Source organism: Heterocephalus glaber, unplaced genomic scaffold (assembly GCF_053883595.1).
Source record: "Heterocephalus glaber isolate CG9 unplaced genomic scaffold, H.glaber_assembly_v1.0 deba00001481, whole genome shotgun sequence".
In the NCBI taxonomy this organism is placed as follows: domain Eukaryota; kingdom Metazoa; phylum Chordata; class Mammalia; order Rodentia; family Bathyergidae; genus Heterocephalus; species Heterocephalus glaber.
The window spans coordinates 33,498,567-33,524,918 of record NW_028258317.1 but is presented as its reverse complement, the minus strand read 5'-3'; the positions used below and the strand labels follow the sequence as shown (position 1 = coordinate 33,524,918).

Sequence of the window (26,352 nt, the reverse complement as noted above, 5' to 3'; positions counted from 1 at the left end):
CCCCAGTAATACTTATGGCCATGTGGTAGTAGCTACTGCCTGAGTCCAGCTGCCACCAGGGGCCCTCGGTACTGGACAGAACACTGCATAGTCAAAGCCCATGCTTTCCTCAAGTAAGAAGTGAAGAACGCCCAGCAAAGACCCCAGGCTTTTCTAGAGCTTATGTGAAATAGATAAGAGTACATCAGGAAAGTCAGACTTCCTCGGCTTCCCAGTATACTACAGGAAACAAGTAAGGGAGTCCGAGTGGCCTAAGCATGCCCATCGCAGTCACAGAGCAGTCCTGTGCCTACCCAGGGGCTGCAGGATGGGTGTGTGGTTGACACCAGTGGGAGTCGCAGGCCCTGGCTGGGGTGTCCAGGAGAGGCACAGTGTCATGTGATGCCCCTAGTCTAGAACCTGCCATGGAACTCGAAAAGGACCTTGTGACAGGACCAATTGCTGCTTTTTCCTCCTGAGGGATTATTGACTTCAACAGAATAGTTAGGAGAGGCGATGGCAGTGACCCAGTGCCCTGAAACACTGGCGCTGGAGGATAATGACACAACCAAAGGGAGTGGAGGGGAGCCATGCAGCCTGAGAATGTTCAGGAGGGCTGAGCCCTACTCGATTCCTTAGGTGCTAGGGGCCCTGGAATATTCATGCCAAAGACCCATCAGCTAAATGGAATTTCAAGGGCAACAAAGTTCCGGTCCTTCCTCATTCTTTGCACAGGATAACTAGTAGCCACAATGTTGACTCTTACCAGTAAAAATGACAAATCCAATTAAAACTACTTTTTCAACTTTTCTGAGATTAATTTACTTACACATACCACCCACTGTGAGTGTACAACTCAGATTTATTTAGCAAATTTACATAGTTTTGTAACCTTTATTACAATCTAAGGTATTTTTTTAAGTGTTTAACTACTTGACCAAGGTATAACTCATATACCATTCACCTATACAATCGTGAACTTAGTGTGTTCAGAATTCTGTGTCTATCACTACACTCGATTTTAGAACGCATTCTCATTACTGCAAAAATAAGCTCCGCCTCTCTGGATCATAGCTCTGGACATTTCACACATATTGAGTCTCACAGAATGTGGTCCTTCAGTACTGACTTGTTTCACTTAAAATGATATTGTTTTCAAGATTCATCCATGATGTAGCATATATGCTACATTCTTTTTATAGCTAAATGATTCATCTTTATGGAATATTATTTTTATGATAAAATAATAGTCCATGGTATATATACAGTGCCTTTTTTATTCATCTGTTCATCAAGTGATAGGTATTTGGGTTTCTGCTTTCTTACTTTTATGAATATTGCTGCTATAAAGACTCAAGTACAAGTTTTTTTGTGGGTTTATATTTTATTTCTCTTGGAAATATATACCCAAGAGTGGAATTGCTCAATTATGTGGTACATTTATGTTTTAACTTTTGTAGAAACTGCCATCTATGTTCCAAAGTGGCTGCGCTATTTTACATTTCCACCTGCAGTGTTGAGGGATCCGTTCTCTGTCCTCACAGCACTTGTTTTTTTGTGTGTTTTTTGGTTAAATTCTTTTATTGGTACATTTTAGGTATACAACACAATTACATTTCTCATTGGGAATTGTACCCTTACATAATGCATCTTGGTTCTTATTTTTTCCCCATTCCTAGCCCTCCCTTCCCTATTTACAAAGACTTTATTTCCATTTTTTCCATTTCTCATCATTTTTCCTTTCCCTTCTTTCCTTTCCCCTGCCCCTCCCACTACCCCTACCCTTTTGGACCTTTCCTTCCTATTTTGCATTATCGATTATTCATTCTAATCATTGGTACATTTTAGGTATACAATATAATGCCATTCATCATTGGAAATTTGTACCTTTACATAGTCTCTCTTGGTTCTTATTTTTCACCCTTGACCAGCCCTCCGTTCAACCCCTCCATTCCTCCCTATTTACAAAGATTTTGTTCCTATTTTTCCATTTTCTCATATTAATCCCATTCCCTTCTATCCTTTCCCCTACCCCTCCCACTTCCTTCCCCTTTGCCCCTTCTCCCAGCACTTGTTATTGTCCATGGTCTTCATGAAAAGCATCTTTGCAAGTACGAAGTACATTTACAGTTCCACAGGGACTGCTGTTCTCCTCTGTCTTCGTGTCTCATTGGTCCTTTGTGTACTTTCTTTCTTGTGGTGATAACTTTGGTGATATAGACAGTGTGTGTGGTCTGTGTACTGTTTCTATTGCTTCCACAACAAATCACCACATGTAGGAGACTGGTTGTATCAGTCAGTATTTACTAGAGAAACTGATAGACCACAAGATATATAGATAATATATAACAATTTACAAGATTAGCTTACAATAGCCACCCACAGGGTCGGATGAGAAGGAGTCCAGAGCGTCTCTCCATACACTAGAGACAGAAGGATTCAATCAAAGTTCTGGAGCTCACTGTAGTGTCCTGTGGGGGTGGGGTCTGTATCAGGAGGCCGATGGGTCTGCACAGGAAGGCTCAAGGGTCTGTGCTGGAAGCCAAAGACTGGAGCTCCACCAAAGGAACAGAAGAGAACTTGACTTTCTTCATTCCCCCTTTATAACAGTCAGGCAAGGAGCAGCCCTAGGGTGTATCTCCCATGCCCTAAGGTGTGGAATTGCTGAACCCATTTGGCTAAGCTTCTCTTAGCCAAACTTCTCAAGTTGACACAATCACTCAACCATCACACTGGTATTGCTAAAATCAAGATATTGATAGGATGTATTTCTTTCTGAAGATTCTAGGGGATAATCTTTTTCCTGTTCTTTCAAGTTGTTGGCAAAATGTAGTTCCCCATGACCTAGGGCTGTGATCTCCATTTTCTTGCTGGCTATCAACTGAGTATCATTCCCAGCTTCTAAAAGCCACTCTAATCTCTAGTTTCACTCCCTTTCCTCCCTCCTCAAAGCCCACAGTGATAGCCTGAGTCCTTCTCAGGTCGCTTCATCTGACACATTCCACTGCCTGCTCTTTTGATTGTAAGAGCTCATGTGATTAGACTGAGCTTACCTAGATAACCTAGGACAGTGATGGTGAACCTTCTACAGCTTTCAGTGATACCAACAACCCGCTGTGGCACACGTGCCGTAAGTTTACCACCAGTGGCCTCAGATAACTTCCCTACTCTGATCAACAACCTTAAACTTCAGGAGGTTGCGCTCCAGAAAATTACAGCAGAGGTAGCATGTACCTGAGAGAAACATCTGAGAGAAATGGAGGTTTCTGAGAGAATCATCCATTGACTAGTATGTGGTGTAAAGTGAAAAAAAATCTTTAAATTACAAATTTGCATTTATTATATTCATGTACATGATTTTTGAAATTTTAGTTACAATCCAGAAATTATTTTCAAAAAAGAAACGTGACAATATTTACCAGAGTTCACAGTATTCCTCATAGACAGTACACTCTCAAATATTACACACCCTTACAAAACATGTTTTACAGCCAAACTGACAACTTCCATGTTACTTATGGCTTAATGTTGTCACAGACAAACATGCAGCTTCTCATAACACCAACCTGTGCATCTGAAATATGTAACATATTTAAGAAAGAGTTTGCTTGTATCTTTCAGATCAGTCATAACCTCCCAAAGCTTACGGCAGTTTGCCACCTTAATTCCCTGATGTCCTGTCACAGACAATTTGGCCAGGTCATTATTCTGCCTGTGTGAAGGACGCAGCTAGTTTTCATCTCACTGCTGCCAAAGACAAAAAGCAAAATCAGTATTGCTAAGCCTTCCAACTTTTCTAACAAAGCCAAACCAAAAATATTTTTTCAACAACATATTTTTTTAAATATCTGATCATTTTTAACTAAACCCAACCAATTCAAATTTCTAAACGTTCTCTTTGGACTAAACGTGTTTGTCCTCTGAACACAGTGTGAAGTTTACCAGGAGCCATTGGTTAAATCTTCATCTCCCATAGCCACTTGTATACCGTACCTGACTTCCCGGGGACAGAGTGTTACAAAAATATAATCTCATTTAATTAGATTCTACCACCTAAAACCACATGATTTGGAGAGAAACATTTGTTCTTCACTATTGCTAAAAAAGAAAACTTACTCTAATAATAAAATAAGTTAGATTCTAGGGGAAGTATTTGCCTCATTACCAAATTTAGAAGCAGATTCAGAACTATAAACCTGTTTCCTGATCGTAAACAGAGAAGATTTAAATAAATGTATTCTTGGTTCTCTTTTAGACCTAAAAGTTCTGTGAATCTCTTACATATAAATAAAGGACAACAATATCACCTACCATTTCCAGCTATAAACTCCCCTTACCTGAAGTTCTAACATTGAAAATTGACTCCATGCATACATGGGGAATAGGAGACTGGTGGTAAAGAGGAAGTCTTAGAAAAATAAGAGACTAGAGGGAAGTTCTCTAAGGACACAGGATAAATCGATTTGATGGAAAGCTCAAATGCTGACTTCGGAGGTAGAAAATGGAGGTGAAGGAGATTGTCTAAGAAAAATAACAGGACAGCAGAATTCCTGAGCAATAAAATGTGAACAGCATTAAGAAGAAGAATCAGAAGACTGAGAAATTAGAAGACTAAGAAAAAGCCATGCATTTTAATATGAATGTTATCCGTGACAAAGCAACTCCTTTTGAAATTTCCAGACAGAAAGATCCTGAAAAGCTTCTGTCCTCCAAGTAGTAATAGACATTAATAAACAGTGCCTATTATGACCAGTGTCAGATGTGTAAGCCAGTTATATTTACAGGACTTTTGTAGGTTCACACTGATCTTGGTCTCCTAAACCTAACTCATGAGCCTTAAATTCTTCAGCTGAGAATTCTCATTTCTGGATTGTTCAGAGATGGAACTCGGGCATCCCTTGTGAGGACCTGTGATCAGGTGGGATGAGCAGAGGCTGGCATTTCTAAAATAGCGCTCTGACATATTCATTACAAGACACTGTCTCTTGACTAAATTGGATTAAACAGTCTGCTTAATTTTAGGTATTGAAAGGATGTGAGATTTACAACATTTCATTGCTTTATACTTTTGCAGGACACTCGGATATTGTAACTACAGCCACCATATCTTCTTTACCTTTCTCTTGAATTGAAACTTGGGTCCACTGTGGACTTTACAACTGTCTCCTTGAACAGGGTCAGGACACCACCAGTCACGCTGGCATATGTGGTTCTTAGCTTCCCTGAGAATGAGGGTTCCTTGGGGTCTCCAATTAGGACACCTGTATGGGACCTCTGAGCTCTTTGTATTCTGTCCAGATAGCGATCCCCATTGGAGAGAACCCATCACATTTAAATTACTTTTCTTCTAATTATACCGAAACTCTTAAGAATTCTACAAAATAGGAGCAATTTGGTACCTTCTCAGCAGATACTTTCCCTCTCCCTTACCTTTCCTCTTCCTCTTTTTGTAAGCCCTTTCCTTTTTGTGTGTTTTCTTATTTTATCAGAAGTGTCCCGCACTGCTTCTTAGATCATTTTCTCACCGTGTCATAGCAGACATAATGCTGACAAAAGTTACTGTCCTTTGAACCCTCACCCTGTGCTGAGGCATTATTCTAATGGCTATGTTTTATTCTACTTCTTCAGCAACACAGACAGAAAACTGCAGCAGACAGTGAGAATCTAAAGTCTTTGAAGAGTGATTCATTTTTGATAGTAAATGATAGAAGATCAATTTCAAATGACATCTGTGACCCTTGATGTTAGAAGAATCAAAAGGAGATTCATTTGATTTATTCATTCAGTGAATCAGCATATTATTAGCACTTGCTAACTTCTGTAACAAATCTACAAATATATGAAGGCTAAAATAAGATAGTTTATTTCTTGCTCACATAAAGCAAAGAGTTGCACAAGAGTTGTAGTTAGGGACACTCCACTTCTGTTCCTATCGAATCTATCAGAACTCGGTCCTGTGCCCATGCCTAACTGCAAAGAAGCTAAAAACTAATCTACCTGTGTACCCAGAAATGAGAGGAAAAGGGTTCGGTTCATAGCAACTCAGTCTGCCAGAAGTTCTAAAATGGAAGACACCCTAGTCTTTCAGAGTTTCTGTTTGTGGAGCCCTGGACCGCAGCTCTGGGAAAGTTAATTACAGTGCTCTTTACTCTTGGCTTAACTCAAAAGACAAACCTCCTGTCCCTTCTGGCTCCTCTCTCGATCACCTTTATACTGGCCCGACGAGATTTTTCAAGCACATGCGTTCAGATTTCTTCCAGTGGATTTTGGTTTTACCCGGAGCCCCACATGATGGAAGAGCTGGCAGGAGCCCAGCACATGCACACACGTGTGTTCTGAGCATAGCTGGCCGTCCATCTCCAGAGGGCTCCGTTCCTCAGAGCAGGGCACGCCTTGTTTCCCAGACACCTTTGTCCTGCAGATTGAGGTCAGCTCCATGTCTGATTTGCCCTTTGTACAAGCTGCCCTTGCATACCAGGGAGGCCCTGTGCCTCCTTGCACTTACTTCTAGCAGGGCTTCCATCCAAAGACGCGGCCTGGAGGAGCCGAACAGAATGCCTGAATGCTTTTGTCTCTGTGCCTGACCTGCCGAGGGGCTGACTCCTCATGTGACCCAGCAAACTGAAGTGCTTGTCTTTATCTCTGTTTTGCCTGAATTTACACAGATATGAAATGTGGCCTAATCTGCTTCTTTGCCTAGTTCTCATTCAACTGTAATGAAAATAATTTCACAGATGAAAGAATAATAAGTAACTCTAGCAATCTTCGTAAATTATCACTAATGTAATCTGTGGCCTGAAGCCAACTTGCTCAAACTAAATAGTTGTCTGCAATGCGCATAGCGCTCCAGCTTCTCTGCCCGGCTCTGTGACAGTGGCCTCACTTGCCTCTGTGTCTCTCTGATCTACCTTTTCTGCAAGCTTTTTTTTTTTTAATTAAAATTATTTTTTAGTATCTGTTTCACAATAATTGATAAAACAAGTATAGCTATGATTTCATGATTGTTGTGCGTGGGTGATGGACACGGGGAGTCACTGTAGTATATTCTCTACTTTCAATTGCTTCTCAGCCTTTTGGCTAAGATCAAGAGTATTCTCTACTTTCATATCTGTTTCAAAATTTCCATTATAAAAAGCAAAAATGTTTTTTAATTCTTGGAAAAAAATGTAACATTATGATTCGGGAATGATTAATACATATTACTAGCAAATAGGTTATGTTGCCTTAAATGTTATGCAGAAAATACAAATGGGTGAATTCTATAAAGTTGTACACATGTGTTGGCTTTTCAGTTTTCAGATTCAATACATCATTCTCAAGATAGCTTAAAAGGCAAACACTTTGAGATTAGAAACACAAATATTTTACATGGAGTTACCTGCAGATTTAAGAACTTACTCTGAGTAAAATTAACCTGTACTAGGTAAGTCCACAAGGTTATTAACCATGTATTCAACAAATACTCAGAATGTATTAAGTACTAGACCCTAGGAGTATAATAGTTAAAGACAACAGAAGCCTTGCCCTCTGGAAGCTGATATTCTAGTTGTGGTTACAGTAAATGTGTTAAAACTAAATGTGTGTGTGTATCAATTTCTATTTGGAAAAATAATTCTGAGAGTTGAAGGTCAACATGAGGCAGCAGATTATACTTGATGATGGAAATTTATTCCACATATATTATACTATTGTTATTTCTCAATTCTAAATTTCTAGAATGCTACTTCTTTCAAATTCTGCTTTAAATGATGTATCCTGTAGTAACTGGGTAAATAAACAGAGTTGGCACACAGGAACTATGGCTACCCCTAATGTTTTGAGAGCTATGAACAATATTTCACATTTCAACTGTTTTTCAGTTCTGGAGACTGAACCTAGGGCCTCACAAATTCCCAGCCAAGTGTTTTACCACTGAGCTACATCCCCAACCCTTTTTTAACTTTTATTCTGAGACATGGTCTCTGAATTGCCCAGGCTGACTTTGAACTTGCTACCCTCCTAAATCAATAAATCAGCCTGCCAAGTGGCTGGGATTACAGGCATGTGCCACCACACTCAGCCACATAAAATTTTTTCTATGAAATAATCCAAGAGCTGCTTTCTTCTCCCACCTAAATACTTGTTTTACTCTAAATAAACACTTTAAGTAGCCATGCCATGTGTTATCCAGTATGATAGAAAACATTCTTAAATAATAGTCATCTAACCATCTAACAATGGATTTCCAATAGTTGGTTTCCCTAAAGACTTTTCTATCAAATACAGTATCTTCAACACAGCGTATTCCTTCAGCCTAAATTCATTTCATATTCAGATTTCTTCTGTTAGAGTTCTTAGGCTGCCATTTTGTCAAGATAATTATAGCTGGTATAAATAGCTCTCTTCCTATAATTTAAAACCAAGTAAAAAAGAAAGTATACACCAAGATATCAAAATCGTTCATGCTTAAAGGCACATGTATTCAGTTCCTTTTTGTGAAGCACATAATAAGATAACTATGTGTTTCTTTGAGGATCCTCACATCCTCCGTGGTGAACCATCTTGCAATGTGTTCTGATAAGCATTTTGTATAGGGGAAAAAAAGGAACGTTCTTGCTGACCTAGATTTGGCCAAGTGGGGAGTGTACTGGGAAGAGAGCTAACGTCTACTGTCTCTTTTCTCACTTTCGAGCTCATAGTAGGGTCAGTATTAACGTGAACCAGCAGATGCCTAGAGAAGCCATTCAGATCTGTCACAGCAGGGAGGAAGGCACAGGAGGAGAGGAGGAAGAGGAGATAACTTGATGCCCTATGATGGAGTGTAGTGGCTGGCTGCTGGCTAGAAAAAAACAGAAAATGGAAGTACAGTTGTCCTCCTTAGGATGCCATGCTGAGCAGAAAGCCTCCAAAAATCCTCCAGTCACTACAACATTCTTCTTCACAAATGACACAACCTCCTCAGCTTTGCTCTTGACCTTGGTTGTTATCTGATTGCTCTTATGAATCTTCACCTGCTCTTTGGCTTTCTTCATGTCTGTCTCTACTCACTGCCAGTTGACTTTAATGTATCCAGTGTGGTTTGCAAGCATCCTGTGACACCTCCAATTAACAGCTGGGTTGCCGCACTATACATTTCAGCAGAGGGTGCAGATTCTTGCCTAAATAGCTTGCACCACCATGGCTGGTTTTTAGCAAATTCTGCAAGGCCCAGTGCCTCAAACTTTCCCTCAAAGTTTCCTTGACTGGACATGGCCATTTCAGCGAGCTTGTCTCTCGAGGCCACTCACAAAGGCTTGCCACGGTGGGACTCCTGTTCTGCAAGCTTTTGATGCAGTGCATGGGAACATTCTTAGCATTGTCTTAGCAGAAGTGCATCATTTATTAGTTTATTCCTTCTCTATATATTTTTCTCCTTAGTTATCTTCCATAATTAAACTAGTATCCATTCAATTAGTTCTGTAAGTAAACCAGCACTGGTACTGTCAGTGTGGTTTTAATTGCACATGCAAACACAGGCAGCCCTCGAATAGCAGTCCTCAGTTACCAAGTGATTATCTGGATGACCTCGTACATGGGATGTTGATATTCTTTACATAACCATCAAACTAAGAGCCATGACTTTAAAAATTCTACTAGAAAACTTGTGGTGTCTCCAAAGAAATTTCTTACCAGAAGTAGAAGAACCAGTTTACCAAAACTAATAACAGTGTACTGAATATCAACTTGGGCCAGGGCTGTTGCTCAGTGGCGCTGCGCCTGCCTGCATATTAACTTGACTGCATATCAGAATCAGCCAGGAACTTATTTAAAAGAGAGGTTACAGCTGCCACCCTGGGCCAGTGGGTCTTAGCTGTCAGCTTGATGGGATTGAGAGACGCAACTGGGTCATGGGTGTGCTGTGCCAGTCAATGGATTAGCCGCTGATGTCCACAGCTGCATGCACTGCTGGCCAGGGCCCTGGAGAGCACATCTGACCTGCACGTGGTCCTGCCATGCATTGCTTCCCAGACGCTGCAAAGTGAGCAGCTTTGGCCACCACACCCCTCTGCCATGATGTCCCTGTCTTGGGACCCCATGGGTTCTATGGGTCAGGCATTTTGTCCCAGCAGCAGGAAGCCTGACCAATCCATACGTCTGTACATGTCTGATATTCAGACTTAGTGAAATATGGATATATATGTACTTTTCTGATAGCTGTGAGAGGGTCTGTTGATTAAGAAGCACTGTTTCCGTTATAAATCTCTGTTGATGATAAGTGCCCAGGTATCTTCGTGCTTTCTCTTGACGGTGGTTCCTGAAGGTCACAGGAACATACAAGGAACAGCCTGTGCTGACGACAGTATTCCTGCTGACAGGAAAGGGGCCGTTACTCTCCCGCAAAAGTGCAACATAATTAAGGGCTGAATTTAATTCAGTGACATTTGATTTTTATAGCTATGCACTTGCAGCCATAAAAACCACCTTTATTATTAAATTCCTGTAGGAAAAATAACTTGGTAATTATGGGGCTAAAGCCATGGTCCCTAACCTCATTTCCCTATCAGCACAGTTGTTTTATAACACAGTGAGGCAGCTCTTGTACTGGAATCGGACAGGTTGCTTTTAACAAGGGCCCTGGGGTTCTGAGGCAGCCAGTCCGTGGACAGGACTGGGTAATAAGCACTGTACTGCAGGTCAGAGGTCTGGTGTCCAGGTCAGCCAGCTCTGCAGTGTTAGGTAAACCATGGAGCCTGAGTTCTTTGTCTCTAAAAAGATAACCGTGCTTCACCTGTCTGCCCCTCTTCGGGGTTGAGAAATTCAGATAATGCACATAGTACACATTTTTTGATGTAACAGATATTTGTTGAGGACTGCTGTGTTCCAGGACTGGATGACAAGAATAAAGAAAGGAGCAGGAGAGATGTGACCTTTGCTTTTATGGAAAATAAAGGATGAAATGCGGTAGGGGAAGAGGGTACAGAGAACATACAAATAAATAAGATAAATTCTGATCAGGTGGTCTTATGAAAAAAGATTGTTAGTGAAATATGTCATACTTGGCAGGAAAGCGAAGAGACGTGCTTTAGATGCTAGTTGAGAGAGGTTCGCAATGGGACACTGTGCACAGAGACCTGAATGACCAGAGGACAGTGACCACGGGGCACCTGTAGGGAGGAGACACAGGAGTAGGAGCAGCCCGGGCACCTGTGCTCCTGGTTGGCAGGAAGGGAGGGGGCAGAGTGCTGGGTTTGGGGTTTGATAGGAAGTGTGGTCTCAGTGGGAGGAGAGGCGCCTGCAGGACGTCATTGTGTAGGGCAAGGTCAGTCATGAAAACAAGCCAGAAACTTTGTTCACGTTGCACCAAAAAGCACCAGAAAATTGAAGCAGAAAGTCTCTATGATGTAGTCCATGCTCTAGGAAATCACTCTGGCTAGAGTCATAAGAGACTCTAGTGAGGCAAGGGAAGAAAGAGGAGACCAGTTAGGCAGTGCAGCTGTCCCACCAGGGCCAAGGGGGCCAGGGCATCGGCGCACAGATGCTGGTGTGACACAGGGAGACTGGGAATGAGAGCCCTGAAGTGTCTCAAAGGTAAGTAAGATAAGCATGCCAGTGTCAGTTCAATGACTCTCCAGCCACTTCCTCCTGTCATCACCCTGAATTTAGTGTACAAACAGCTCAGCACTGAATAGTTCATCTTCACTTCAGGTTATATACAACAGCAAATGAATAAAATATAGAAATAAGGGGAAAGACCCTAAACAATCAGAACAGATATGAACAGCCTGTCCACATATTCACAGGTGAGAGCCTCAGGTACTCAGTCAGGTGTCCGCTTTTAAACATAATCCCAGTGAGCTTAATGATCTGTGCCTAGAGAGAGCTAGAACTACAGTGGAAAAGGAGACAGCTAGATATGAGGCTGTGAGGAGTACAAAAATGAATAGATAGGGGAAAAAAACACATAAAAGGCAGGTGTAAGATTCCAAAGAACGTTTCTGAAATAAGGTTTTCTTCCTAGTTAATGCAGGCAGAGAAGAGGAGATGCCCTTGCATAACAGCCTGCCTATAAACGTTTCAACAAAATGAAATCCATTTGACTTGCAAAAGATTAGGCTTTAGGTATATGAAAGTGATCTCATGTGGACCCTTATTTCCCCAAGGTGCTCAATAAATGAATCTTTTCATTGTATTTTATGATCATATTTATGAAGTGCTGTATTTTTCCCAGCTGATGAATGCCTCCTGAAACAGTGTACACAGAACTTCCACTTCCAGGAAGACAGCGTAGCTGGCCCTCTTCTCCCTATTCTTCCTGCTGAGGGCAATTAAAAACCTTCTGTGTTGTGTACACATAAGACTGAAGAGTGGAGAGAAGAAAGCAGATCGGCTAGAGATCTTGGAAACTGAGGAAGAGTTTACACAATTTTCAAAATTGTGACTCTGTTGGATTCTCTTTTTGCCTTATAAATCCCAAACTTGAAGTTGAAGAAGCCAGTGAGCTACCAGGAGATGCCAATGAGTACTTTAAAAATAAAAAGTCTGGATTAAAGCCCCCATTCTCACTGGCAAAAGGGCCAGAACACAAGCAGCATAGCAAGACACAAGATATTTAGAAAATGCTGCTCTTCCTGGCCAGGCATCACAGAAAACATCACGAGCCGCCCCCACATACCAGCAGTCGCTGAGTAGGGAGCCCAGACTTAACCCCAGAAAGACTAAAATGAGGAGCTCACCGCTCCTCACATCCCCGTGGAGATGGTGTCCGGGAAGCCCACCTCCCAGCCTCACCGGCACTGCCCGCCTTCTGCTGGCCGTGTTGGAAAGGCGCACCTTCGAGTCAGGACCTGTACTGCCCCAGCAGCAGTCAGGCTCCTCGCTGGTGGGTGAAAACAAGGTCACACCTCCCTGCTGCCATGCCTCAGTGGTTTCCGAAAAAGCCAGCTAAAACACGAGGTTTAAATAAGTTTCAGTCTTGCAACACACAGAAACATGCAGATTGCAACTGGTAATCATTTACCTTTCCAAACTGTACTTTTACCACCTTATTCAAAGTAATGTAGAAGATGTATCCATATAGTATTGCGGGAAAAGAAATGATGCATAGAGGTTAGAAAAAAAGAAATAAAACTTGTTTCTGTTTGCATTTGCAGATGAAATGAATCTATAAAAGAAAAAAGTCCTAGAACTAATTTAACAAAGTAACAGACTATTTTTTGATATTTAATAATAATTTTAATGCTTGTATTAGAAACTTCAAAATATTCCTAAGAGAAATGTAAATTAATCCAAACAAATGAAGAGCCATACTATGTTCATGAATTAGAAGATTCAGTATTATTAAAATGTCACTTTCTTCCCCAAATCATTATTTCATTTAACAGTATGTTATAAAGGTAACAGACTATTAAAAGTAAAGCAACTAAATTTCCATAATCCTGTATTCTAGCACTGAACAATGAAATTAGTAATACAGTGTCATTTCACTACTTCTCAAAAGAAATAATTAGGTAACAAAACACAATGAGGCTTGTATCCTGGTTGATTTTTTTAAAAAAACTAAAGATCTACATTAAAGAAAATAAATAGACATGCAGGGTTTCATGGATTGAAATATTTGACAAAGATGTCAGGTTTTTTCCTAATTGATATAGAGAGTTCATGTCATTTCTATCAAAATCCTAGCAATTTTGAGGAATCAGCCTCTGATTTTAAAATTAATTCTATAGCTGCAATTATTAAGGTTGTGTGGCATTAGTAGGGGCAGAGACACATAGATAAGTGGACTACAGAACCCAGAAATAAACCTACACAAATATGCCCAATTGATTCTGACAAAGATGTAAAAGCAATCCAGTGTAGGAAAAGTAGCTGTTAAATTCATGGTATCAGAACAATTGGACATCCATAAACAACAAACAAATGAACTTTCACCTACACATCACACTATACCCAAACTAACTCAAAATGTATCAGACTTAAGTGTAAAATGTAAAACCACTATATTTGTAGGGAATAAAGCCTTCAGTATGTAGAATTAGATAAATAATTCTTAGGTTTGATAACAAAAGCATAATCTATAAAATGAAACATTGATAAATTGGATTTTATCAGTTACAACCTTAAGTTCATGAAAGATCACATCAAGGAAGATGAAAAGATGCTGGGAGAAACCATTTGTACACCACCTATCTGACAAACGATATCTATACAGAAACTTCAAAATTCAGCAGTAAAAAATCTAATTAGAAAATCCTCAAAGAGCACAAATAGACATTTAATCAAAGAGGATATACATATGGCAAATTAGCAGATAGTAGATACTTAGCTGTTCCGGTTCAGATCTGCAACAGCCCTGGAAACTCTGTGATCAGAGCAGGGCAGTGGGATCCAGGTACGGTCCTCCCTGGCGGATTCCTCCTCTGGGGAGGCCAGCCGCCGAGTGTGCACTTGGGGCTGAGGGGGTTGGATCGAGTCACTGAGGAATGATCTAGAAAGGTGTCTCCCTCCCCAGGTCCTCACTGCTCCTCCCAGGCACTGTGGCCCTGCAGTCTGTTGTCCCATTTCTGCATCGAAGCTGGCCAACAGGGATTGTACCCATGAGGCAAATAAGCCTCTGCTCCTCTAAGTTTGGGTGTCAGTTATTGTGTCTCAGTGACAAAGAAAGTGAGTAAGACAAAGCTACTAGGGAAACAATGTATCACGATCAGAATGGATGAAATAAAAACTCAGGACAGCACCGAATGCTGGCCCAGAAGCAGGGAAACTGAATAACTGATACACTGTCTATGGGCATATGAAATGGTAGAGCTGCTCTGAAAAACAGTCCAGTGGTTTCTATAAAAATAACTAAACATGTAAATACCACATGACCTAGAAGTTGCATTCCTGGGCATTTACCCCAGAAAAATGAAGACTTAAGTTCCTACCACAACTTGAACCAGAATGTTCATAGCAGATTTATTTAAATGTCAGTATCTTGAAACAACCCAGACATTCTTCAGCAGGTAAATGGCTAAACAAAGTGTAGTGCAACCATACCATGGAATATTACTCAGCAGTAAAAAGAAACAAACTCCTGAATCATGGTACCATCTAAGACCTGGAAGAATCTACAGAGAATTATTCTGAATGAAAAAAATAAATCACCAAAGATTACATATTATATGATTCCTTTTATATAACACTCTTGAAATGACAAAATTATAAAAATGCTAACCACATTAATGGTTGCCATAGAATTAAGGAGGGATTGGGACATCATAAGGGATCTTGCCACGGTGGGAATGTTCTGTAGTTTAACCTCATTAATGTTGATACTGAGACCATGATGTGGCACTCATGGAAAATTGGGTGAGTGTACCCAGAATTGCTGGGCATTATTTCTTACAACTGCATATTGAATCTACAGTTATCTCAAAGTAAAAAAGTTGTAAAATAAGCCCTTAGAAATGTAGCTTATCGAGTCACAGTTAATTTAATAGTTAAATTGCAAAAATCATCCCTACTTGTATGCCATGCCCTATCCCTCTTCAGAAGCCTCAGTCCTTGCTCCTTTCCTGACCGCCGGGGAGGGCCCAGGTGGGTAGGTGGGTGACTTATCTGTGAAGTTACGTTCTTTTCACCAGAGAGCATGGGGAGCCTGGTGTTCCTGTGTTCCAAGCCCACAGCCACCACCTGGTAACATGGCACATTCTCTCTCACCTTAGGAAAGCCACTGGTGAAAGCATCGCGGATGACTGTGACCAACACGGAGAAGCCTGCAGTCACCGTGGATATAGGAAGCACCATCAGAACAGTGCAGGGAGTGAATGTGACAATTAACTGCCAAGTTGCAGGTGAGAAACTCACCACTGTGTTCATTCTTCCAATATTAATGGAGCCCTGTGCCAGGCTGCCTCACAAAGACAGATTCCACACAACTTCTCCTCTCAGGGACTAACACAAAAGCTAAAGCATGAACCTCAGCCACTCAGAAATTACAAAGTGACTCAGAAATTTAGGGGAGGAAAATTTAATTCTGTCTGGGACAGACGAGGTGAAAGGTAACCTTTTCAGAAGAAGTCACATTTGTGTGTGTTCAGGAGTACCATGTGACCTGCACAGCGCAGCAGGTCTGAATCCTGCCGATTAACATATTCATCCCTCTGCTCACCTGTCATCTGGCTGTTTCTGTTTGCTTGCACTGATAGAAGGTGAGCTTGCAAACAAACCTCTTTTCCAGACTGCTGTGATTTTTTAGAATCACCAAAGCTGATGTTTGAATTACTGTATCTTTTCTCTTTTCTTGTACCAAGCTACCCTACCCTTACCTCAGAAGCTTCTAGAACTTCCAGTATGGAAGGACACCATTGGAAGCCCCTGCAGGATATTAACAAGCTCCGTGGCACAGGCATACTGCCTTCCACATATAACAAACTTTCCAGTTAGCAAGAATATCCTGTCTGGGAATTTTAAAAGGCAGGGATTTACAGTATCACACCTCCTGGCAGCTCGGTGTAGATTAAAAGCACTAAACCTTACAATCATACCATTACAGCCCAAATGGGGACTAGACCCATTTATTGATCTTTTCAAGCAACAGGGAGATTGTTGTGTTGTTGTACAATAATCCACAAGGGGAAGAAGCAAACACCAATTTTTTTGCTTCCCCTTTTCAGACACAGATAGTACCAAGCAATCCACAGTATGGAGCCTAGCCCAATAATTGGCCAACACCAACATGGCTTTGGATCTTTTTCTGTGGTAGAGTGTATTTTTTGCCATTTTTCAGACGTTTCTTTCTATACAATGTGCTGTCATATTACAGGAGGTAAGACAAAAATTATTTCCAGAACCTGACTGAGCTTCCCACAAGAGAGACCTGCCAGAGTCCGTACCAAAGTCAGTACCAGTGGATTCTAGGAACCTCTTTCCTAGCAATCTCAGTGTTTCAACAACAGCAGAAAGATTAGTTGTGAAAGTAGAATGTATCTAAGTTTTCCACAGTTTGGAAATAGTAAGACAGCAGTTCAGACCTTCTCTAAATTAGAGCAGACTGTGTGTGCCCTGCTCAGATGGGGATTCTCAGTACCAGAGCTACCTCAGGTGGGCTCGCCAGCCAGCACCAAGGATTACTGAGCAGCCAAGGGACAGTAAGTAGGAGGGAATGGGGACTCTTGTCATTTTTGTCATCACTCAGGATTATAATTTAGATCAGGAATGTCCCCCAAAACCTCACGTTTCCAAAGGTGGGGCTTTGGGAAGGTTATTGGATCATGGGGGCACTGTAGTCATCAGTGGATTAATCCATTGATGAATCCACAGCTGAATTTACCTTTGGAGGTGGGGCCTGGTGGGAAGAGTTGGGCCATGGGGCTATAACCTTGGGAAGCATCCCTCCCCAGCTGCTCCCCTTTCTCTGCTTCCTGGCTGCCATGACATGAGCAGCTTGCCTCCGCCCAACCTCCCTCCACAGCCTTCCTACCATGCAGCCAGCTGACCATGGACTGAATCCCTGAAAACTCCGTGAGCCGAAATAAGCTTCTCCTCCTTTACCCTGTGGGTCCTGGGTGTTCTGGCTTCTCCCTCTCCCTCTCCCTCCCTTTCCTTCTCCCTCTCTCCCTCACTCTCTGCCCTGCATCTCTCAATCTCTTGCTCCTCGTAGAGTCCAGGCTCTGACAGAGCAGGACACACTGACAGGTAGCAGGCACGTTTTCTGCAGGAGGTTCTGTGTTACACACAGCCATGAAGTCCCTGTAGAGACTGTACCAGCAGGGTCAGCATAGGCCTCCCTCGGGTCTTGGCGCCCCGTTCCTATAGACAGCGCCCTCTATTGATGGGATGAAAGAATGCCCATTTTGTCCCATTCTCTCTGCCAGTCTTGTTCTCCAGCAGCCTGCAGCCCCATTAGAAGCAGTGTGCCTGCTGACTAAAGCTCTCAGCAAGACGATGCCAGTCATAAATGTTATGTAGGGAACAACTCTAGCGAAAGGGGACGAATACTTGCTGGACATTGTTTATAGAACTTCCTTTTTTCCTGTGCTTTTGGAATGGGAATGGCTGAGGGCCCTTTTTCTTCACCTTACTTTTCAGAGGCTTTCTATTGAATTTCTCGAGATTCTTTTTCTTTAAGTAACATCTGAGCTCAAGATCCAAAGTCCAAGCTGGCATGGGCAGGCATCATGATGCTCTTGCTCTCCCTAGTGGTGCTACCGTGCAAAATCAGCTTTTTGCTCCTCACCTGTTACCTTTTCTAGGTGTATGAGAGATAAGGCCAGTCTGCTGGCTCAGGCACATAAACAGCAAGCGTTCTGTCACTTGAGCTACGTTAGTGTGCACCTCTCCCCAGCTTCCTGCGGAGCTTCCTACAGAGACCATCGGGAAGGCATGCCCTGGACCAGGGCCTGATGCCAGCATGCTGACTCAGGAAGCCTCTCAGGGAGCTGCCCTCTAACACAGCCTGGCTTCCACAGGCAGGGGTCACCCTGCCTCAGCACAGCTTCTCCCTAGCTCTCTCACAGGACAGGTGTGGATTACAGAGGGGCATAGTGCTCCATCTTCTTTGCTGCTATGGATGCCACAGTGCTGTGTTCTCTTGTTCTAAGAAAATATACATGCTTCTGTGTTGATCCCTTTCTGTCATAGTAACAACATACCTGAGATAATCAGTTTAAAAAGTGAGAAAGTTTATGTGGCTCACAGTTTTGGAGTTTCCATTCCATACTGATTGACCCATTGTTCTGGGCCCATGACCCGGCAGCACATCGTGGAGCAGACACACTCACCTCATGGCTGGGAAGCAAAAGAGCATGAAGAAGGGGCCTAGAGACCTTCCAAGAGGCCCTGCCTCTTGAAGGTCCTGCCACCCTGAGAACTAAACCTTTAGCAAACATATGGGCCTTTGGGAACTTCTACAATCCGAACTATTGCACCCTATAAAAATACAAGCATGTTTTCCTACATACAGTGCGACTCTAATAAGGGTCTAGCAGCTTTTATTTATCTAGGTCAGACATCTATTTTAATGTTCTATACCTTTTACCTTTTCATTGAAATATATCACTACAGAAAAGTGCATATTATCATTAAGACACCACGTAAACATTCCCTGCCCGGTTAGGCATGGAGGAACAGCATCACCAGTGGCCCAGCCCCTGGACCCTTTCTGTCACAGCCCCCTGGGTTCAGCGTACCTCCCCAGAGAATGCACACTCAAGCTGCTAACAATATAAATTAATGTTACCAATTTGATTTTTGCTTACAGAAATGAATTCACACAGTACATAATCCTGTATCTGGCTTTTCTTACTCAACACTATGTCTTACAGAGTTTTAGATCCTTCATTGTCATGGATTTATACATTTAATTTTTAGATTTTTTATGTTTTCTCCAAAGAATGTGGATGTTCTACCTTGGCAAGTGCCCTCCACCTGGGTCTCTCTCCTCTCTTCTTAACCAGCCTCCTCTCCCTGCCTCATGGTGATAAGTTTTAAAAGGAAAAGATCTAGAAACAGCAAAAATATCCAGGCATTGTTTAGCTTGGCCAGAGGATGTTGAAGATGCCAGGCAGCTGCTTCCTGCAAAGCAGCCCCATGAGGGCCCACTGAGAAGCCAGAAAGCCTCTGGGTTCTGAGTGTGTTTGGATAATAAACTTATTTTTTCTTCCAGGTGTGCCTGAAGCTGAAGTCACCTGGTTCAGGAATGAAAGCGAGCTGGGCTCCTCTCACCATCCGAACGAGGGCTCCTTGCTGCTCATGCAGGTGTCCTCCCTGGACCAGGGCCTGTACTCCTGCAGGGCAGCCAACGTCCACGGAGAGCTGACGGAAAGCACCTGGCTCCTCATTCTCGGTAAACACTCCAGACCCAGGCCTCAGCGGACCTGCAGGGGTGACCAACCATCCAGACCCCCTCGTCTCCTCTTTCCTTGATTCAGTTATGACATCAAAGGTGAACTCAGGCTCTTTACCCCCCCCCGCCCTGCCCCCATCATCAGGCCTTTCAGTTAGGAAGCGCATAGACTGTGGAACCAGACAAGTGTGAACTGGAACCCTGTCCCCATCGTGCTGCATGGCCTGGGGCGAGTCACTGCCCGAGTCTCAGACACTGGTCTCCACTTAGAGATGCGCCATATGAGCATGTCCACACTGTCTGTGTTGCAAGAGGAGGCGGGTGTCAAAGGGAAGCCACAGCAGTGAGGCAGCTCTTCCTAACTCCTTCTGTGCCAAGGACTTCTTCGAGGGTCAGATAGAAATAATGAATCACCCCTCCAGAAAAACTCGTTTATGTGTAAAATTTTCCATCTAATTCCAGGAAACTCACAGTCTAATCTACTAAAATTCTCCACATGCACATCCCGAACATAAGAGCTCCAGCTCAGGGATCTAGCAGTTCCTGGAATAAAATGGGTGCTTAGATTGAGAGCAGATACTGGGCCGCTGTCCACCAGCGGATGTTGCCAGGATTGGGCTCAGCCATTTTGTAAGCTGTGACCCTTTGCCCTCTGGACTAGAACCTTCTGCTGCTCCCCCCACCCCTGCCCCACAAGTTTAAAATTGGTACAATAAAAATAAAAGAAGCTTTTTGGTGGGGAGGTCCTACTCTTCAAAAACAAAGCAACTATTACAGTACTTATGCTAGCTTTCTAACTAAGAAAAACCTGACTAAAGGAAAAAGAGAAAAATATGAGAAATAATAATTACATGCTACACTTACACATAAACATACATTATATACTTCCTCATGGAAAAAGAATTAAACGTTAGATGGTTATTTTCACACCCAAAGTTGATATACCAACACACGTTCTCCCACCTCTGCCCACTCAGATTTCAGAGGCCCAAATGGGGTCCCCTCTAGTGGCTGCATACCTGTAGCCATTGTAGGAAGCCACAGAAAGTTGGCTCAGTGAAAGAAGGATGCCATTTGTTTTGCATTCGGTTTCATTCATCTAAACAGCTAGTGGAGAGCCTAGAGCCCAGGAATATTGCTCCACACTGAATTATGGCACTTACTGGGGGTTGTTTTTCTCCCTAATAGTCCTTCCTTGTTATCTGGGCTAACAGAGATAAAAGTCTAAGATGGTAGCTGCTACCACTGCATCGCCGATGAATGTGTGTGTGTGTGTGTGTGTGTGCATGCGTGTGCCCGTGTGCGCGTGCCCGTGTGCGCGCATGTGCACATTCCAACTCCAATATGGTATGACTGTGAACATGCTGGTAGGAGCACATGCAGTCTTCAGACTGGATGGGGGAAGACCACTGTTAAGACTCCTAACTTTTGGGCTTTTTTTGATCAGAAGTTTCAGTTTCTTGAACAAAGATTGTTAGTTTTTATAGGTACTTTATGAAAATAAAGGCAATATCTCTTTTTTAATCATCAAAAATATAGCTTAATTTCTAAAGAAGAGATTTCATGTGTAGAGATGAAATTTCACATCATGTTCTGTGATTTAACCTGTAGCAAAAAGACTTGATAATAAGACAGTCATCCACATATTCACACAGTCATTCAGTGGTGAATATTCATCGTGTGTCACCTCTGTGCTCGTGTGTGCTGGACAGTAGAAGAGCTTTAGTGAAACACAGAGATAGCTTCTGCCCCTGGAGAATTTCATTTCCCTGGGAAGATCAAGTGGACATGTATGAAAAAGGAGAAGTACTGTTAAAAAAAAAACCAAAAACAGCTCTATCGTGTAAGGAGGGGCTGATATTTGGAGAACAGATTGCTTGGCAGATGGAACATAGCCTCCCCTTTTTGCTTTGAGTAAATAAGCAAAGGCTTCTTGAGTGTGAAGTATGAATATTGAGGAGGAGTAGAAGAGGAAAAACTGGCTTTGAGTAAATTACCACCATCAGTTCCTAAAATCATGGTGTTCTGAGCAGAAAGAGATCTTGGAAAGGAACCCATTTTACAGTTGAGGAGACTAACACTTGGTAGAATTAGAGGAATTGCCCAGGTTAGTGAATGACGGAGCAATAGCTAAGACAGGATTTCTGAATCCAAGTAGTGTTTTTCCTATACTATGTGCAGAGAGTTTTTCAAATTATACTTCATTTATAGATAAATAATCTCAGATTCATCACTCTTTCTGTGTGATGGTCTTTGGCAGTCAAAAGCAGAGAGGCAGAGGTATATTTCTGAAGTACCCTCAGGCACTGTGAGTACTTATTTGCCATCCCTAACAAGCGCTGTGCACATAGTAGGACTCTTGCCAAACTCTGCTGAAATGGTCATCAATCACAAGAGCAATGCTTCTGCTTCTCATTCTACCCCAACAAGTGCTCTAAAGTAGAATGGCAACTGCTCCGGGGCCTGAGAATGGCCGAGCTCAGCAGACACAGGAAGGGAGGCACAGATTCTGCTGCTGTCCCAGGAGGCTGGGGCCATTCTGCCACTAGGCTCAGTGGGTACCTGCCTCTTCATTATCTGGTGGAAATGGTAAACAAGCTGCCATATCTCCAAACTTTGTCACTTTTAACTCCACTTAACTGTGACCTCTGATGACCCCTTGTAAGATTTTGAATGACAAAGCATCTCATAGTAACCGCTTCCTGTCCTGTTGGTCTCCATCCTATTGGGGAGAAAAATCCAGAGCATAAAACAAATAACTTCACAACTAGATCTTTTTCTTTATTGAAATAGTCACTCATAGGCCCTTTTGAAGAAGGCATTCTTGTGGTATATTTCTATCTGTGGGGACAATCACAAAGCACCTCTCTAAAGGATGTTGTAATAGAGAAATGAAAAATGGGATGAAAATTACCTAGTCATGACTTGTCATATAGTAAATGCTGAAGTTGCTCATAATATGATTTAATTTATCTACAAAGCTACAAGAACCCAAAGGTGCTGTCATGGAAAATGAGGACCTCTTGAAATTAATATCCCTGGTTCTTATTGACCTTATTATATTATGTCAGACATTGAATATTAAGACTCAGATTCACCTGACAGGTCTACTCCTATGTAGGGAAAGGGTATTAAGAGTCAGTAACAGCAGTGTTTGTCTTGCACCCACATTACGTGCCTACTACGTCTCTCCTACTTTGATACACCCGGTGTGGTTTAACTTTCTGATTCATCATCTCTCTTCTCACAGAAGCTCCCCAGGTCCCCACACAATTGGAAGATATCAGGGCCTTGCTTTCAGCCACTGGCCCGAAACTTCCTTCGGTCCTGACATCTCCTATGGGAGCACAGCTGGTCCTGGATCCTGGGAATTCTGCTCTCCTTGGTGAGTCAAACCCTCTGAAGCATTGGGCAATAATCCAGGGCTGGACAGGATTTATGGGTGAATGACTGCTTGCAGGTGGGAGGGAAGCTACAGCAGGGGGTGGCCAACAGGAAATCACTAAATTGCCTACAGAATCCAGACTCACTAGTGGAAACTTGGCTGCCTTTCCATGTAAGGTGAGTACAGTTCTTAGTCTGGACTTGATAGCTTGTCTAGACTCCAACATGGTTCCTTCCTTAGTCCTCTTGGGCTGATACCATGGTCCAGATCTGCTCACTCAGGGTGACCACTGAACTCTGAGAAAGGTGTGCCAGTAAAATCCACTCGTGTGTCTCTTCCTCCTATAACCTTCTTGGTACCACTATGACCTCCTCCACCTCAGTAGATCTACAGTCATGCTCAAAGACAAAGCTGCTATGCTGGCACCCTCCAAAAGCCAGCAGTTCTGTGTGGTCTGAAGCCAGCCCAGACTGACTCATCAAGGCAAAGCCTCCCTAGCATCTGGTGTTAGACATCTTCACCAAGGTTGCTACATAACTAGTTCCCTCTGGTAGCAGCGTAGTGTGCAAGGGCATCCAAGTCCTGGCCCCTCATCAGGATCAAGGAGGCCCCAGAAGAACCCTCACACATGACCTTTGGAGATAGTCAGCATGGAGGGAAAGCCCTCTTTTTCTTCCAAAGGTCCAGGTTGGAGATGGGGTGGGGCCCCAGCCTGTGCATGTAGGGGGGCCAGGAGTATACAGAAAACCCTTGTGCCTTCCTTTGAATTGTGCTGTAAATCTAAGAGCTCACGCTACCTAAGTAAGAGAAAAGCTTTTAATGACTTACTAAAAACAAGCCCCGCAAGATCGGGGGTCGTTATGATAGCAATAGCTAGAATTATTTCCTTGGCTCAAAGATCTTAAACTTTATTTTTATTTATTTATTTATTTATTTATTTTGGTACCAGGGATCAAACTCAGGGTCCCTGCACTTGAGCAGCAGGCGGTGAAACCACTGAGCTAAATCCCCAGCCCTCAAAGTTCTTAAACTTTAAATAATAAAGATGTCTTTATTATTCTGCCACCAACTAGCAAAGAACAAAGGCCAATGGGGATTCCAGATCCTATCCATAATGACTTATCCGCATGAAGTGCCTTGTGAGTTTAGGGTTAGAGCACAGAAAGATTAACTTCCATTTTCACTGTCATCTGACAGTAGTGAAGAGGCCCATCTGCATATGGAAGGAGGTTCTGATTTCTCCATTTCTGACCCAGGTAAAAGTAAAACACTGACAGAGTTAACAAGTATCCCTATTCTGTTTCCCACAACTTATAGAATCTCAGTGTTGAGCTTTTCCATATCACACTGATCAGAATTTACAGAAGTTTCAAATTGTATAGTTTCTTTGGCTTGCGTATGGTAAACTTATTCCAAATTAAGTGTATGCATTATGAAGTTCTTTGTTTTAGACTCATTACTATGAAAAAATGTTACTGTTGGTCATAGCTGAGTCACTAGCAAGGTGTGCAGAGTATTTCCACATTGAATAACTCTTTTGGGTCACTTGGGTGCCATTCAGCATGCTGCTCATATTTTTTCATGATATCTTTACTTTCTCCTTTATTCTGGAATAATATTTTGTCTCATTTTAGCCTTGGGCAATAAGAATTTATTGTGTTTTATGCTGTTGCATTCCATTGCTAGTTTATGGTGCTTTGTTACCTTAGACTGGTACTTAAATCTTTAAGAGTGAAAAGACACCTCAATATTCCATTCCACATCCAGACTGCTCCACATAAATGAGACAGTGAGTCAGTGTCCATAAAGTCTTGGATGTAAATGCCTGGACAGGATGGGCTCTAGCAGTGAACATAGCATTGTGCCAGCACTCTGGAGCTAGGGGAGATCTATGAGAAGTTGTGGGAGTAAATTAGAGAATGATGTCAAATATCAGAACCCTGAGAAACAGGTTATTTGAGACAGACCATAGCCTCTCTGATGGTTTAGAACTGAGTAATGAAGGATAGACAAAATTCAAGTAGGCAAAAAGGAAAATAAATGGACACTAAGGTGAAAAAGATTCTTCGGGTCCCAAGATAAAAAACATGCAGTATGTGTGACAGCTGTCTCTCTGGAAACAGCTGTCCAACACCACTGCCTTGAGGGTGATTATAGGCAGCTAAACTGGGATAGAAACTAGGCCATCACATGAGCAAGCCTCAGCCACAGTTTGTCCACTCAGATCTGCCCCAGACCTTCACTTCAACAATTCTAATGCCCACTCCATCTTGAGCGTTTGCACCTAGTGACTCATTCTGTCCCATTAGTCCAACTGTTCCCAACTGAACAGGGTAGCACCCCCTGGCTCCTATGGGTGATCTCTTCTGACCACAGTGTATGCTATAGATACAGGAAAGAGGCCAGAGATCCTGGGGGACTGTTTTGTGAGGGGTTCTAAGAAATTAGGAGAGAAAGTGGCATCAAATTGTGGAGGGACTTGAATACTAGGCTAAAGAAGTAGATATACTATTATGGGAAGTAGAGACAGATATTTAAAGGATTTTTAAGTAGGACAATGATTGCATTAAAGTGATATTCAAAAGTTCACCTGACATTCCATAGAAATAATTAATAGTGGAAGAGTGTCTTAGTTACTTTTCTCATTGCTGAGACAAAGTTCCCAACACCCAAAGTTAAAAGAGGAAAGGTGTATTGCAGCTTATAGTTTGTAGGTTTCAGTTTATAGTTGGCTGGCTCCCAGCCAGGGTGCCATGGCAGAGGAGAAACAGTTAATGATGGGCAGAAGGAAGCAAAGCAGCAAAGAACCAGCAGCAGTAGCCTGCCTCTCCTTTTTATCCCTTCCAGGGTACCCACCCTTTGGATGGTGCCACCCACACCCAGAGTGGACCATCCCATTATCCACACCCAGAACTATGCAAAGCCAATCAGTTTAACAATCACACACTCTTGATCCCAGCATCATATACTTAATCCCAGTATCACACACCCTAGATCCAGCCAGCTCTGAAAAGCCCCACCTATAACTGCATGAGGCTTTGGAGGACATCGAGACATAAGCTATAACACAGAGACTGAATGCAGAATTTCCATTTTGAGCATAACAGATATTCTAAACCAGTGATGGCAAACCTTTTAGAGACCAAGTGCCAAACTGCAACCCAAAACCCACTTATTTATTGTAAAGTGGTAACACTGCAGT

General features: G+C 42.5%; 1 protein-coding gene and 1 pseudogene across 6 annotated transcripts in view; one reads left to right on the top strand and one right to left on the bottom strand.

Annotated features, from left to right (window-relative positions):
• Positions 1-26,352, top strand: part of Adamtsl1 (ADAMTS like 1) — a 1,037,009-nt gene that overhangs the window by 949,357 nt on the left and 61,300 nt on the right. For all 6 annotated transcript variants that reach the window (XM_087183424.1, XM_087183423.1, XM_087183422.1 and 3 more), the window contains 3 exons: positions 15,645-15,773; positions 19,586-19,765; positions 23,016-23,150. In XM_087183424.1, the coding sequence (XP_087039550.1) occupies positions 15,645-15,773; positions 19,586-19,765; positions 23,016-23,150 (444 nt within the window). The remainder of the gene's footprint in view (positions 1-15,644; positions 15,774-19,585; positions 19,766-23,015; positions 23,151-26,352) is intronic.
• On the bottom strand, positions 1,767-13,025 carry LOC110347733 (FUN14 domain-containing protein 2 pseudogene; annotated as a pseudogene).